The 15,781-nt window shown below is 39.1% G+C and overlaps 1 protein-coding gene across 1 annotated transcript in view; it reads right to left on the bottom strand.

Annotated features, from left to right (window-relative positions):
* MICAL2 (microtubule associated monooxygenase, calponin and LIM domain containing 2) overlaps positions 1 to 15,781 on the bottom strand; it is a 120,448-nt gene that overhangs the window by 91,626 nt on the left and 13,041 nt on the right. Inside the window, exons 3-5 of the mRNA XM_061380425.1 lie at positions 3,496 to 3,703; positions 2,715 to 2,831; positions 1,524 to 1,625 (exon numbers count right to left, since the gene is read on the bottom strand). Of these exons, the coding sequence (XP_061236409.1) occupies positions 1,524 to 1,625; positions 2,715 to 2,831; positions 3,496 to 3,703 (427 nt within the window). The remainder of the gene's footprint in view (positions 1 to 1,523; positions 1,626 to 2,714; positions 2,832 to 3,495; positions 3,704 to 15,781) is intronic.

Below are 15,781 nucleotides of genomic sequence, written 5' to 3'. Positions count from 1 at the left end.
CTCAGTAAGATAAAAAAAAACCTGGAGGGGAACCATGGGAAGAAGTGCAATACGGGAAGAAGTTAAGAACAAATGATAATTAAAGAACAACAGATTGGAAATGAACAGATCAAATTTAATGGAGGAAAACATATTTAACATGCAAAATACCAAACAAGATTTTTGTTATATAGATGGTAAGCAGCAGCTTAAGAAAACACATGCAAGGGATCAGCAGTCAAAAGCAGAAAGAAAGATCTGAAAAACAGAAACCTCTAGAACAGTGCTTAGACGCACATACTCTCAGCTAGTGAGGTTTTCCAAAGATATTAGGGGATGAAAAATATTCAGTGGCTTATCTGTCGTATTTCCAAGGTGAGACTGACTGCAAAGTCACTCGCTCTCTTACTCCACCCTAGCTTCCTCTTTTCGCAAAAAAAAAAGAAGGCCACTAAGCCACTATCTTGCAATTACACATTGAAGTTTTTCCATCTGGATATTCTGAAGTGGGACAGAGGGTCCTTATTTTTAAGGCCAACTGCAGATGACTTTGCAGAGAATACATGTAGTTTTAAAGAAGAAATAAATTAGCTATAAATTTTTGTCTCTGTGCTTCTTGACATGGTCTCATTATTTCACTGGGATTGATTTGATATGACAATACCAGCCTCTGTATGTAAACAACCTTCAGTGCACTGATTTTTCCCTTAGATCCTGGTACTACGATAACCACATTAACTTCTCAATAGAGACTGCAGCTGAGGTAAGAATAATTTTGTTTTGCTGATACCTTATTATTTAAACAGTCTGTTAGAGAGGATAGCTAGACAATATTGTGGGGAAATTTCTAATTGAGCATTAACTCCAAACATATTGTGGTTGGCAGATATAAGAATAAGCAAACTATGAAGCTAATAAAAAGGAAATAGCGTACTTAGTGAACTGAAACGAACATGGATAGAATTAAAGCTACAAGGCGAATATATAATTAAGTAACAGGTTTGTTCATGTGATACTAGTGTCTCGTTAAAACAGACAGCTCAGATGGTCTGAATTCTCAGAAGTGGCTCCAGTTCATGAAGCATTTCCCCCCTCTTTTCCCCTCCTTGCTTAGAGTTATTATCTTTTGGTATCATTTCCAAAGGATTTGCTTTTGAAGTTAAATCATCTCTGTAAGACAGCAATACCTCTGATGCCTTCATTAAATACCTGACAGTCATGTTTTGGTCATTAGTTGAAACATACAGTACAAATTTAAGGCACAATAGCAAAGACTAGACAATTCCTGCCATGTATCTTGTCAGCATCCTTGAAGTAAAATCATATAATTGCTGAAGCTTGAAGCAAGCCCAATCGCATCATGATGAATTTTGAAGGCAATGCAGACACACAGTGCTGGGAATTAGTAATGACATTAAATGTCTTTATTTTGAGCTACAACTTAACAACAGAAGCAGAAGATACCACATAAAAAATAGTTTCACAGACTTCAGTGGATTGAAAAGTCTCTTGTTTTGTGTTCTCCTAAGCACATATTCACCTACCTTCTAACGTGTTCCTGCGGCCATCTGCACCAATAATAACATCAAATTCATACTCTGACAAAGGGTGATCCATGGGGAGAAATTCAGCCCTCCAACCTACCTCTAAAAACACAAGGAATAATACTTATTCTTCAGTAATACAAAGGAGAAGCGGTTTCACAGTCTGAAGAAAGGGCATTAGGATAAATTACCCATTTCTCATTCTAACAGAGCTGAATTCTGCCCTGGTCTGATGGAGGGAAGCTCTGCTGCAATCAAAGCTACACTCAGGCTGTGTTAGCAAGGTGTCAAGCTCGTAAACTGACAATAAAAAAAATAAAAATCACCTAATGCACTAAACATCTTCTCAGACCCGTATCACAATGAAGGACTGGGTATTAAAAGAAGAAACATAGCATTCCATCATCAATACTTTTTATTATCTTCTAAATAGAAATTAAATGTGAGCATGCTCACAAACAAAAATTTAACCTTTGCATTAACACAAAGCTGATTATGCAAAAATGCTTGTATTGTCCATATTTAAAAATTATATATAATTTAACTACTTTAGACATATATTTTATAGAAATAGATATAAAATATCTATTTCTAGAATTTTTTTATTCCTATAAAATATATTTATTCTACTGTCACTATAAGATCCTTTAAAAAGAGCATAGTATTTTTTATGAAAACAAAATTTTAAAATACTCTATTGCAACTACACCCTACACACTAATCTCATTTTAAAAAATGGAAAAAAGAATGAGGGATCATTCTCTATTTTGTTTAAAAACCTTGTATAACATGCCTGATAAGACTCTGTGCAGCAGTGGGAGTTACATCAAATGTGAAAGCAAAATAAGGCCCAGGGAGCTTAATCCATCCTCAATATTTATGTTATCAATCAAAAATTGTTTTTGCAAGAAGATACCAAAAAGCCACACCAGACTCCCTACAAAGCCTCAAACGCATGCCAGAAGGCATAGTGCAAAACCTCATCTTCTCAGACTGGGTTGTATTTTAAGAATTATCAGTGCTCTGCCACAATGACAAGTATCATGATTACAACCGTGCACAGCAAACTTTGCTGAATAAGAAGGGCAAAACCTTCCCATTTCTTTAGACAGAAATGACCTTGAACGATCGCACAAAATGCCTGCCAAAAAGAAGGTACTGTGAACAAAACTACATTATGACAAATAATACTTTGGTTTTCTTGATCTTCAGGAGGTTCCAGGACTTTCACAAATTCTAGATTCACATGGATTTCAACTCCTAGTATAAGTGCAACTTTGAAGAGGATAAGTTGAAGCTGTCGAATACCTGTAGACAGTGAGTAACAAAGAAGTATTTAATACGTAAGTAATTACAGCTGCTACAAGCATGCCACCCAACTGATATTGTTAACACAAGCATGCAGCACTATTATTTCCCATACTGTGATGAATGCAATTGTAGCAACCACCACAGCCTGTTGTTCTCTTCTGTCTCATTTTCCTCTGGCAGCAAAATTTGTAGGTAATAAAACTCACTTCAGTGAGTTTCTAGCAATACTTATTTAGAACTTTCCTTTTTAATGATATTTAAAGGATCTGCTAACCAGTATGTTGACCATTTTAGGACAGAATATTATACAGCATATTTACCTGTAAAATACCTCACTTTCACATATTTTTTTCATTACATTAAGGGTTGTGTCTATCTTCAACATACTAGAATGAATGTCAACAGTCTTCATACTTTGTAATTAAAAAAACATTGCTTAACAAATCCAGACTAATAAAAAAGCTGCTCTGTAAGACTGTCAAATGCTCAATTGCCATTTTGCTTAAATGAGACCATTTATTTTCCTCTGAGTGGGTGTGCAAGCATGCACTAGAGCATGTTTAAGGCAGATGAGCTTTCTGCTAAATCAAGAAGTCTCTGGTAATCATCTGACTTCAGTACACCTGTTATCTGAACTGTGCCCATGCCCTCGGATACTTACTGATGTGATCAATAGACCCTGCACAGAATTTTCCATAGAACTTCTTTGCTCCCAGTCCCCGGAGGTCGTGGATTGTAAATGGCCAGAGGTGCAACACATTGTTTCTTGAAAAGGTGTCCCGCTTCTCCACAACGACAACTTTGGCTCCCAGAAAGGCAAGTTCTATGGCAGTCCGCAAGCCACATGGGCCACCTCCAATAATTAAACACTAGTACAGAAAAGAAGGAGTCTTACACAGGGTCTTGTATTGACTTCCACACACTCCTCTGTTACAAATTGATATTCAACCAGATATACGCTACTGAGAATGTATGCAAGTCATCTATTTAAACCAATAAACATTCAAATTCTGCTCTTGTGTGGCATTCAGTCAATTTATACAAGAGGATAAGCTGTGCTTCATGCAGATGTAGAAACATCTGACAAAAAGATAGAAGAAATAGCAAAAAGCTAAACAGTTTTGAGCACCTGCTTGTACATTTCTAACTCACATTTAGTGTTTCAAAACTGCTTGCAGTAAATAGGATTACAGCTACATAAAAAAGAGAGGAAAAGAAGTTAAGTGGTCTTGTTCTGAAGAGGAAATAGGCGGACATTTGCTAGACTTGTTAAACAAATCTATGATAAGCCAGGAGTCTTATGGTGCTAGTTACTCTTTCAAATGATGATGTATCCTGAATATAACAACCTATTTCACCTACTGTTGTAAAGTAGTGCCTGTTAAGAACAGTCAGCAGACTTGTACTCCCTACCGGAGCCAAGGAACTTGACCTGCTCTATTTCATTTCACCCACTGGTCAACATCCTCACTGTCAACACAATCACATTTTAGGAGCTTAAGTCTAAATTTGGACACCCTCAGAAGAACTGCTTCAGAAATAACTACAGAGAATTCTTGCCCAAATTTTAGTTGACAGCTGTAAGTTTTCACAGCCTAACAAACAAAGGATTTCCTGAAAGCAAACTAATTAAAACTTAACATATTTAATGCTTATGTTTTCCTGACTGATTACTAAAAATTGATTAGAAAGTCTCATCACTGCTGTTCCACATCTCCCCCAAAATTCACCCTACCTCCCCCAAGACACCCCAAACCACACATGGACTTCACAAACTCTATGCCACCAGTTCAAACACCAGGTTCAGACAGGGAGAGACAAGGTAGGCCTTAACAGAGGAGGAGAGAGGCTGAGCTGTGCCGCACTGCCACCCAAAACCCATTATCTCACACACCAGACATGCTCCTGTGCATCCTGCACACATAGCCAGACAGTGATTAAAGCTTCAAAGCAAGCATGGACTGTATCTGGAGGCTTGTTGGATACAAGTCTGGTTCCCATTACATTTCAATTTCATAAAATAGAGTCATTTATTTATTTTGGTTCGTTCAACATTTGTTTTCAAATTTAACAACTTAAGCAAAAATTACCCAGTGCTGACTTTTGTTCATGACTTTTGTCCAACCCAATCATAGAAGTGCCAGGGCTGTTTTTAATGTAATAATTAATCTGAGTAAATTCCCACTGAAAGAAGAGTTCCTGTGAGGTGCTTTTGCTTTGCTTAAGGCTAGTGGTCTTTTAACTAGAGACATTAAATAAAGTTAGGTTGTTGCATTAGCCATTTGGCTTTCCTCCTCTTAAAAGAACACATTTAATTCATAATTTCAGAAGAACACTCCTCACTCCATGCTAAGTAATAAAGATAGCAACAGATGTAATTATATAAAGGAAGAAAATAGAGTGCAGATGTTACCCCAGCTGAAGAGGATCTCTGGTGGGTCAGCTCTTCACTGCACATGCATGTTGTGATTAACATGGGGACTGTGAATTCTAACACGTAAGTGACTGCCTCCACAGGTACAGTTTTCCAGTAATGTTTAGCAAGCAGTTAGAAAGATTTTACAATAAAGACCATACATGGTTTGATAATTTGGGGCTGGGTTTTCACTAACAAACTGTATTATATACACGCAACTTTTTCTTTAAAAAGTGGCCTTTGAGATTTAGCCATAGTGGATCCTGCGAAGGAACAAAACCCATGCAGAAAACACTGTTAGCTCCTCCTGGGGCTCTGCAACACAGTACGTTACAATTTTGAGGAGGATTCTGCCCCTTCTGCTCCTCCTATGACCATTGGCAAATTATCTTCGTAACTGCCTAGAGACGCCATGAGAAATGGTAGTATATTTGTCATCATCCATGGTTACCTTCCATAAACACATTTATCTATGTCTCAGCACTATTTGTTCTTTGATTTATTAAGGACACTTCCTGCTGGTGTAGAGCTTACTCTTGGCACTTTGTTATATTTTTTTTTTTCTTTAACTTCTGGGGTCAAAACCAACACAAAACCCTGGCAAAGGTAATTCTTACTGTGTTGTGTTCCTACCTTTATCAAGTAGGGAAAGAGAGCATACCACTAGCCTGTCCTGCCCTCCCTCCCAAGCTCTCTGCTAGCAAAGTCACAGGAGAAAACTTATTGTAGTCAGCATAGAACAAGCCTTGAATGGCTTCCCATTTTCACCTCCTGTTACCCCAGCCTCCTGGCTCATCAGGGCCTGCTTTTGAAATTAACGTCTTGCAATTTAACACCGATTATGAAAACTGACATCATGCAAGGAAGTCTCAAGCAATCAATCCTGAAATGTAACAAACATGGATGGACAAATGCCAAGGGTTTCTTGACATCACCATTCACAGCTCAACTGTGTTTTAATTGTGCCAGACCACCTCCTAAAAAAGTAGAGGGTAACTCAAAAGCATCTTCTGCAACTTATTCAAAGTAACAGTTTCTCAAGAGGACTAACAAGGAGCTTTTGCATAGTTATTGCTCCGGCTGCAAATGAAGGGAGAAAGACTTGTGCAGAATACAGGGCAGCTTGTCCAAGAATAAGATCACGGCTAGACTTCTGTAACAAACCTGAAGTTTCTGTATCATGTTGAGTTTATATCCTGTTTTACTGCATATATACACCACGTTAGTGCAGATAGCAATACTGAGAGAAGGCATATTTCTCAGCGAAAACCTCATACTATAAAGGGTGAGGCTGCCTGCAAACATATGTAAACGCTTCCTGTTAAATCAGAAGCTTCATTAAATTTAATACACTCCCCAGGAACAGTATGGGCACACCTGCCTGTGCTCCATCACCTCATCAGCAACAGGACCATGTAAGGTTATGTACATCAAATTCCTTGTCCCAAACTCCAGCTATGCTGTAACTGGCAGTACTGAAGAGACTGCCCATAAACACCAACTCCTACAAGCAATAGTCACCACAAGTACTTTTCATCAGGATTTTATGTGAGCTAAGGTCATCTACTCTTCTTGCAAATATCCTGGATATGAATGACACCCATTACAGCTTGCAATAAATGCAACAAGGAAAATTTTACACTTACAATATAAATTATCATAAATAAATGGACATGCTGGTTTGAGTTAAACTTCTGCAAAGGCATTTTTTGAATACCAGCTACAAAATCCCCGTTGAAGAGGACTAATGCAAGTTTACAGGCCAGTAACAGTTGCCTAGTGACAAACTTAGGACTATTTCAGCTTACAATTATAAATATTAAGTAAAGCATGAAAATTTTTGTACTTCAAAATAAAACACTAATAAGGCTATGCATATTTTACAAAAGTTGTCACTTAAGCTGCTGAGTAAATAATATGGTTTTATGGTACTGTTAAAAAACACCATACTTTTCCCTAAAAGATAATTACTTGTTTCTGTATAAATCTTGTCCACTTAAGCACACTTCTTGTTGCATTACTTATCTTCAGACTGAAATAGAGCAGAAACTTTGTGTATTTTTCCCCCAAGTGCAATTAAAAGATATCAGAAAGTTTCACTTGTAATAATGTAAACATAGCATTTGGTAAGTCTCATAAGCTTGATTCTACTCAAAGGTTGATCTGACTCTATGAGATGCTACTTCCTCTCTACTGGTATGTTTAAGAATTGCAGCACCTTGAAAATATCCAGGAAATGTTTCTACACTGAATAAGAGCACTTGGTGCTGAGATAAATGGCAGCACAAGTTACCTCCCCAAAAGCAGAATGACTTCTGTGCCAGGCACAGGTTTTTGATACGATCTCCTGTATATAATGTACAAACATGAGACTTAAAAATAGAAAGACAGGAAAGAAGAGAGGGAGGGGAAGTAGGGGCCTCTTGCAACCTCCCCCGTCCCCCACTATTAAATCGACAGCATGGGAATCCAGACACCTATATCCCATTCTGGAAAAAACATATGCAGTTTAACAGCTGAGAATTTGCAGAACTCTTCCATTGGTTTTCACACACTGAAGTAAATCTTTATACAGAATACAGAAACAACTGAGGCTTTGAGAGAAAGGGGAGAGAGCAGATGAATAGTAACACTACTCTTAAAAAAACCCCCACCCCACTCCACAATGACCTAGTCACAGAAATCTCTCATCCACAGAAATCTCTCATCCACTTTAATAACTGAAAGACAGAATCTACTCACTGACCTTGAAAAATGTAAATAAATAAATAAATTATATATATATATATATGAATTTGTTAGTCCTCTGTATTTACATGCTCACAGTTGAGGAATGTATCAGTTGGTAGTAGCACATGGGTGGAGGATGCAAACAAACTGCATCTCTTTGCATAGTTAAGAATAGACAAATCCCATTGTAGCTCAATGCATCACATCGTTATTATCCAGCTCTAAAACCCTCACTCATCTCCCGCTCAAGGTACCTCACCATTAAATTAGTCCTGGAAAATAAAAGTATGTTCAATGATGACCCATTTCCTGTATGTTCTGGGATGAAGAGCTACAACCACTCCAGGAGTTCAAGACTTTCTCATTTCTGCCTTTCAGTTGCTTTAGAGGTGAAAAAGAGGACATTAACTTTAGACTCCAGCTCAACAGCACCTGGATAGATGCAGAGATACCCTTTGTCATCCTAAGGCATGCCTAGCCAGAAGCACCATTTCTACTCTTCAGTGGAAATACACGCATGCACACTAGTGAAAAAATACTGAAAACCATCTGCCTAAATTATTTAACTTCTTTTAGTTTATATGCAATATTTTCCCAAATTACTAATTGGAAATCAAAACCTATAGGAATGGATCGTGCTGCTAGAAATGAATACCAACTCCCGACACACCTCAAGGCCCCTGCCTGGTGCTGCAGGTTTCCCCAGTGCCTGTTGGCCTCCCCACATATGACACGAGGCTCTACCCATGCCCAGACATCCTGCAGGATGCAGACAGACAGTATTTTGCCCTTCCATGGCAAACACTTTTTCATCATTGCTCTGGGATTCAGATGTGTTCATTCCCATAGTCACCAGATGTGGGACTTTGGCTTTTCTGCAACGTCTAAAGCAACAGGAGTGCACCAAGGATTAATTTGACTGACTATACGGGATTACATCCTACATGGATTTGGGCAAGTGTTTATTCATGATAGAGCTAAAAGTGATGCAACACGAGATAGACAAAAAACACAATGAAACAACACATTTTCTGGATCAGCAATGACTGTCCCTGGAATGGGTCCAAAGAGAAACAGCTGCATAAGCAGCTAAGGCAGACAGCTACCAGAAGCTACAGCAGGAAGCTCTCTTCACCACATTGCTTTTCACTTCATCCCCCTTATTAGACATGGAAATGCTTCTAGCAAAAATAGGGCTGTTCAGTAGGACATTCCTGACTCACAGTTCATCTCATATTTATAGTCGCAGATTTTATCACATAAATTCATTGACAACCACTGGATACAACAGTGCAGTCAAACGTACCCTGAATCCACCGAAAAGCCAATATAGTTTTTGAAGTTTATAAAACTATAATGGAAATCACTGAAAAATACTATTCTATATGCCACCTGAGGCAATATAAAAAATGTCAAGAGCTAAAGTTTTATTAAAAAAAAAAAAAGTGAAGGAAAAGAAATAAAGGTTACGCTCACAATAGGCATGACACATTTTGTCAGTCTATTGTGCTAGCCCAGTCTTGCTGCAGCCCTGGCCTACCAAAGCACTTCAATATATGTCTGCTCCCCTTCACAGTCCTGTTCAGATACTCACTGCTTCTCCAGAAGACCCCTGCACAGAGTGATTGTCATCCCCTTACATACTACATACCACTACAAGCCAGCCCACCCATTGCCAACAAAGGATGTGTTGCTATAAAATACCTTGGTTAACAGGCACCATAGTACAGACCTGCTTTGTCAGTAACATGCCCTGCAGTGCATAGAATGCTTGTCCTCGTTGCCTGTTGCCTGACTTGCTAAATGCTGCCATACATAAAACAACTGCTTTTACTAAAAGGCAACAGAACATGACCCTGTCAAGAACACTGATCATAGTAACTGCAGCTAAATATGAGAATGATTTGGAAGGTGTCGATTTGACAACATATACATATAGAAAAGGAACAGCACTAACCTAAACCAGGAATTCTTTCATTCATTTTTAGAAAGAGGTCAGATATCAAAACATATATCCAAAACTTCTGTGGTTAACAGATCTATACTACAGATTCTTCCAACAAAAGAAGGTATAGGAGCTAATTAAACTTGCCCTACAAAAACTAAGTAATCTTTAGAAGAACTTTCCTCTACTATATTATGTTTTATGAGCTCCTTATAAAATTAGTGAGGTTAAAAACGTTTCATTTGACAAAAATAATATTCAGTTAAGTGTATCTTAATGAGAGGTCTTAACTCTCCAAAGGGTTATATGAACACTATTTAAATGAACTACAGATAGTTCCAAAATCTACCTTAAAATATTATGACTAGCTGGATGTTGCTGAATGGACTTTTTTAGAGACTGAACACCACATAAATACCGCTGCTGGGGAAGTTCAAAGGCAGCTGGGAACTGCAAGGTTCATGCACCCCTAATTGCCACCAACCACAGCAACAAAACCATTTTGGTGCAACACTGCAATTCCATTTCTGCTTTCAATTCCAACGGTATATCACCCTTCATATCCTCAGCTGAGCACCTCCAAAATACACAGTTTTGTCATCTCCTGCCAAAAGTGCCCATATCAGGAACTGGCTAAAATGCAAACACTGCTATCTTTCTCCTTAAAAGACTGTAACAAGGATTTGAGGCTACCTAATCCAGGCTGATTCTGGACAGAGCTTTCCCCAGCACTGTGCCCTGCAGTTGCTACAGTCACAGCTGGACATGGCACAGTCCAGGGATCAGAGGATCTATCTTTATTGCCCTCCTATTTTATTGCCAGAAGTGAAACATTAGTACATTTATTGCATTCATTTGGCTCATCTTTACAGGGATTTTTTTCTCTTTTTTGGAAGATAAGCTTCTGCATGGAAAAAACCACGTGCCTTCATTTTTCCTGGATTAATTTGGACACACTAGTCCATCCATCCTGTCTGTCTCTCAGATACATGTACTAGTATTAGAACTGCATATAAAAATCTTTCCATTACTTGAAATTAAAACAATGGTATGAAAGGCATCTGAAACTTATAGTCTGCTGTGCAACACAAAGAAAAGCTGTATGCATTCGGTGTGCTAGAAGGTCAAGAGTTCCTTCATTCATGCACCAGCGCTGTCAAGGCTTGGTTACTTGGAGCTTTTCTGAAGAGCTCTCTCAGGTGGCACTGGACATATTTAAATATATTCAGCTTGATCTCAGAGCTTTTATAATAATTTACTGAAAAACAAAATAAAAATTGTAATTAGCAGACATAACACAGAAAATATCTCCAGAAACTTTAAGTTGTCCTGCACCACAATTACAGCTAGCTGAAGAAAACCTGACAGCAAATGTTACACTGTTCTTAATTAAACAGATTATCCAGCAGAAATCAGGCAAGTGCAAAGCACAAAATAACCCTCTAACATCATTTGCAATTAAGAGCATATTTTCTATTTTCCTGTCTTTCACTGTAATCAAAACAGGGAAAAAACGCACACCCAAAACCCACAAGAGATTGCTTTCTTTTCTTTTTTTTTTCTTTTTATATCAGTTGCTTAAACAATCAAAATGAAAACAAGATAAACCTTGCAGAAAGAATGCTGCCTGACTATCCCAGTCATGAATAGGTTGGCAGCACTTAAGTAACTTGTCTTTTACTTGTAGGCTTACACCTGTCATACTGAGATAATGCTTTAAGGCTATCCTTAAACACTTAGCAAAAAAAAAAACCCCAAAACCCCAAAAAAGAAACAACCCCCCCCAAAAAAAAACAAAACAAAAACAAAAAAACACCAAACCCCCAAACCCCAAAAACATGAAACAAACTATACAGAAACAGAAAACTGGTGAGCAGAGATGAAGAAACATAGGTACCAAGAGCCTCACTTGTGAGCACAGCAGAGACTGGCCAGTGTCCAAGCCTCAAGTCTTGGGAGCCTTGCAAGTAGTGACACTTTTGTGATCACAACTGCAAGAAATAATTAATCCTCTACATGGTTTCAGGGTCAGAGGCTGACCAGCCAGTGAAGAACTTATCTACAGGCGCAGAGGAAGGGATTTCTCATGCTTGACAGCATCCAAAGCATGCAGGTATGTTGGTCAACAACCATGGCATCGCTACAGGAAAAAGCTGGTAATATGCTTGGGAAAAAAAAAACCACCAAACATCAAATCCCACCCACAACACAAAAATAGCATTGTTGCTACAGCCTGGTGTGGGTACCAAAATGAAACACTAAACTGAACCTGAAATTGTTAACTGAACAACAATTACGACCATCTAATAAATGAGTAAAGCTTCCATTCAGAAGCTGGTTTTTAAAGTAAGCGGTGAGTCAAGTTATTCCAAGGTCATTTCACTGAATATTTTAAAACATGCTGGCAAATACATTTTTATATTAGGTGAATTATTAACCAATACCCAATTAAGACCTGGCTTTTAGAAGCCAGTACTGGGTAAATGAGCTCATACAGAACCAGCCATCAGAATCCAGATCTAAAAATCATTTATTTACTTATTTTTAAAGAGCTGAATTGTTTAACCCCATCATTTCTAATTTTGCTAAGCAGAATGACTGTACAGTAGTGCATGGCAGCTATAGATGAGCTCAAAACACAACGCTGGGCAATAAAGCAACAGTTCTGGGCTCCTGGGGTTTATTTTCTCCTGGCTCATCATGCAGTCTTCGAAGGCACTGCATTTTTCAGTGCTAGCATTTGCAGCCAGTTAACTAGTAAAGCCAAATACAGCTCCAAAGAGTGATAAACCAATTTTTTTCCAGTTTGACTCGTCACTTGCACATACCAGTCTACCATGGGTAGAAAATGCTTTTATATTTTTATTTACAGTCTAAAAACTATAAGAACTGACCAACCAGCACCTCTTCAAAATCTGGCACCAGATAGCATCAACATGCAAGATAGATTCAAACACTTCACATAACTCGAATTAGGAAATGTATCTTTAGTGCTTTTGACAGCAGGCAAAGTTAACAGCACTCACATAGAACCAACTAACCAGACTGCTGGCAGCATATCACACAAAGAAAATCAGACTTCAGCACCTCTAGTTCTTATTTCCAAAACCTTTTTGGCTGAAAACAAAGAAAGAAGGGACAAAACAGCCCTTATTACTGAAGGTAAGAGTCTTGGCAAATACAAGTAAATACAAAAAAGAAAAAAAAAAAAGAAAGAAAAAAAAAAGAGCATGCTTCAAAGAGAGGAGCAGAGAGTTGGAGGTAAAATCTGACAGCAAACTTCACAAGGTGTGGTGGTCCCTTTTATACCAAATTCCGATGCAATAGACGGAAGATGAAAATACACAGATCAGTGTTTATTTACACACCTCCATATTAATGACTCTGTTTTCACATTCCAGCCAGGGTGAAATGCAGATGCAGGCACTTGCCTCAACAGCACTTGCTGTGCTTGTTCTGCCACTATCAAGGCTGTATCTGGGCTGGCAGGCAGTGAACTTCCTACCCCAGATGCCTACAGCCCATTAGAAGACAGAGTAAGCCACCCAAGCCCCAACAGCCTGGCGGCCAGGCAGGCAGAGAGCAGCCCCAGCAGCAGCTCCACCAGTCACAATAGTCCTCACCCATCAGGAAAGGCTTCCTACTGCATGCAACTGCTTCCTACCTTGCTAAAAATCACACAAACAAGAGAAAAAGTGGAGTGGGGTAGGGGGTGGAATTAGGGAGAAATGCCTTTGCCTTCCACTGAGCACTTGCTGATCAGCATAACTTGTTATTAGCGATTTGGGTGTGTAGTCCTTGGCAGGAAGCTCACTACCATCTCTTGCAATGTTTTCTACTCTGAGCTGCAAACTTCCCTGTGGCAGTTGTTTTATCTGGATTGTAAATCCAGAGAGGATGGCAGAGTGTGCAGGCAGGATGGGGAGGTGGACACCAGTCTCAGAGAGGTGCATTTGGTGTTGCAGAGGTCCTTTCAAAGCTGCTCTTGTAACTCATTCACAGGGGCAGTGGAAGTAAGCAACACAAGTCTAATTCAAAGTGTGGCATAACCACATGGTTCCTTCTAAGTTCATATCTTAGTCAAATGAACAAATCCAGAGTGATGCAAGACAAGCAAGATAGTATCTTGTGGTTGGTTTCTTAAGCAGAAACAAGCATGGCCTTGGGAAACAGAAGCTGTTCTTCAGGGCTGAAACAGGAGCAGCGAATGTCCAAGGCAAAATGCAAACTCTGAAAAACTAATCAGAGTATGATCTAGCAGTGTCAGCCAGACTACTACAGAGTGAAGGTGAAAAGAATAACAGATCTGGTTGTGTTCAAGCTCCACAGAACAACTATGTAGTGCTCCTTTTTGGGCCTTCTCTGCCACAGACTAGGTGAAGGTATTTAAGCCTCTGCTACAGGTTATGTTCTCTCAAATTCTGACCATGTTCTCTGGGACTCTGGGCTTGTTTGAGTTTATCTTGCCTCTTGTCCTCTTTTATTAGAAGAGTCTTAGTTTTCTGGTAGCTTCTGTAAATTTTATCCTCTTGATCTCAGACTACTGTTCTAGCTTTCAACATTTTTTTTAAACTTTGAACCCTGTGTTTCAAAGCACTTGCAGGTCACTGCAGCTGGGTCACATCTGCCCTTCCTCAATCCAGCTCCCAGACTTCCAATAAGCACAACACATAACCAGTCTACAACAGGAATCACCGAGATTCCACTGAATGCGTTTCACTAGTCTGGAGCAAACTTACTGGTATCACTGCAAGCACAGCTCTTCAGCTGCCTGTGTGACATAATTTAACCTAAACCACAGTCACAAGTTTGCTTGTTAAAGCAAGGGCTCTATGAGGATCAGGTCAGAATTGCAACTTCTACTTCCCTCAGACACACTGGGCCAACTTCTTTGGAAAGGAGACGATACCTACACCTGGCTGTAGCAATCACAACTGATGCAAGAAGTCACCATTACCCATTTCACCTCTCATCTCCCAGGTGGTCAGTACAATAGGCCCACAGCTCTTGTGCATTTTTAACTTAAAACTTCTCTAGACTTGAAGTACAGCTGCTCTGTCAGTTGAAATGATGTAACGCTTGTTCTTCTCTCTGCCTTTGCCCAGGTCCCAGAAGGGGACAAAGGCCCATTTGGGTACCTGTCAGACTTTCACGCTTCTGGAAGATATGAAGCACATTGAGACCAGGACACTGACTCTCCTTGTGAAGGCTTTCTCACCACAGTAATAATTAGTTCTCTCCCCCTGCCAGGTTTGTTTCAAAATACAGCTTAAACTCACCCAAATATTCCTGACCTGAGGAAAAGGTTAAGTGATTTAAGAATTAGAAAACTGTAATAATGTCAGATTATGGCATAAACTCAGATAATTTTTCAATTAGCACCTTTCATCAGATATACAGGTCAAGACACAAAATCCTAGAGACCTGAAATGGCAAACAGGTGTCTAGGTTGCAGAAACGTGACTATCTGCAGACAGAAACAGATTCTGTGTATAAGTACAGACATACTAGGGAATGTGGGAATTTTGAGAACTGACTGACACAATATAATCCGCCTTTAAACACTGTAGCAGATAAAGCAGAGCAAATTAACCCAATTTCAAGTGCATTAGCAGGGAATTTCTACTTTGTCTTTACAACAGATAATGCACATCTAGATTTGGCAGCAGAAAGATGAAAAGAGTGACCACATCCCCAAAACCCCAGTTCTCAGGACAGACATGGGAACCTCAGGAAGGACCTGAACTGAAGGAGACAGGAAATTGCCTTATTGTCTGAAACCTGGTTTTTAGCAGCCAAGTGTTTAATCACTTCTTGGTAGCAAAAGCTATGTGTTTCCTCACTTATCAGTACACA

Source organism: Neopsephotus bourkii, unplaced genomic scaffold (assembly GCF_033783945.1).
Source record: "Neopsephotus bourkii isolate Nb327-2 ecotype Australia unplaced genomic scaffold, CSIRO-AGI_Nbou_v1 NB_1792, whole genome shotgun sequence".
NCBI classification, from domain to species: Eukaryota; Metazoa; Chordata; class Aves; order Psittaciformes; family Psittacidae; genus Neopsephotus; species Neopsephotus bourkii.
Note: the sequence above shows the minus strand (reverse complement) of the source record. Positions and strands in the feature narration are given on the sequence as shown.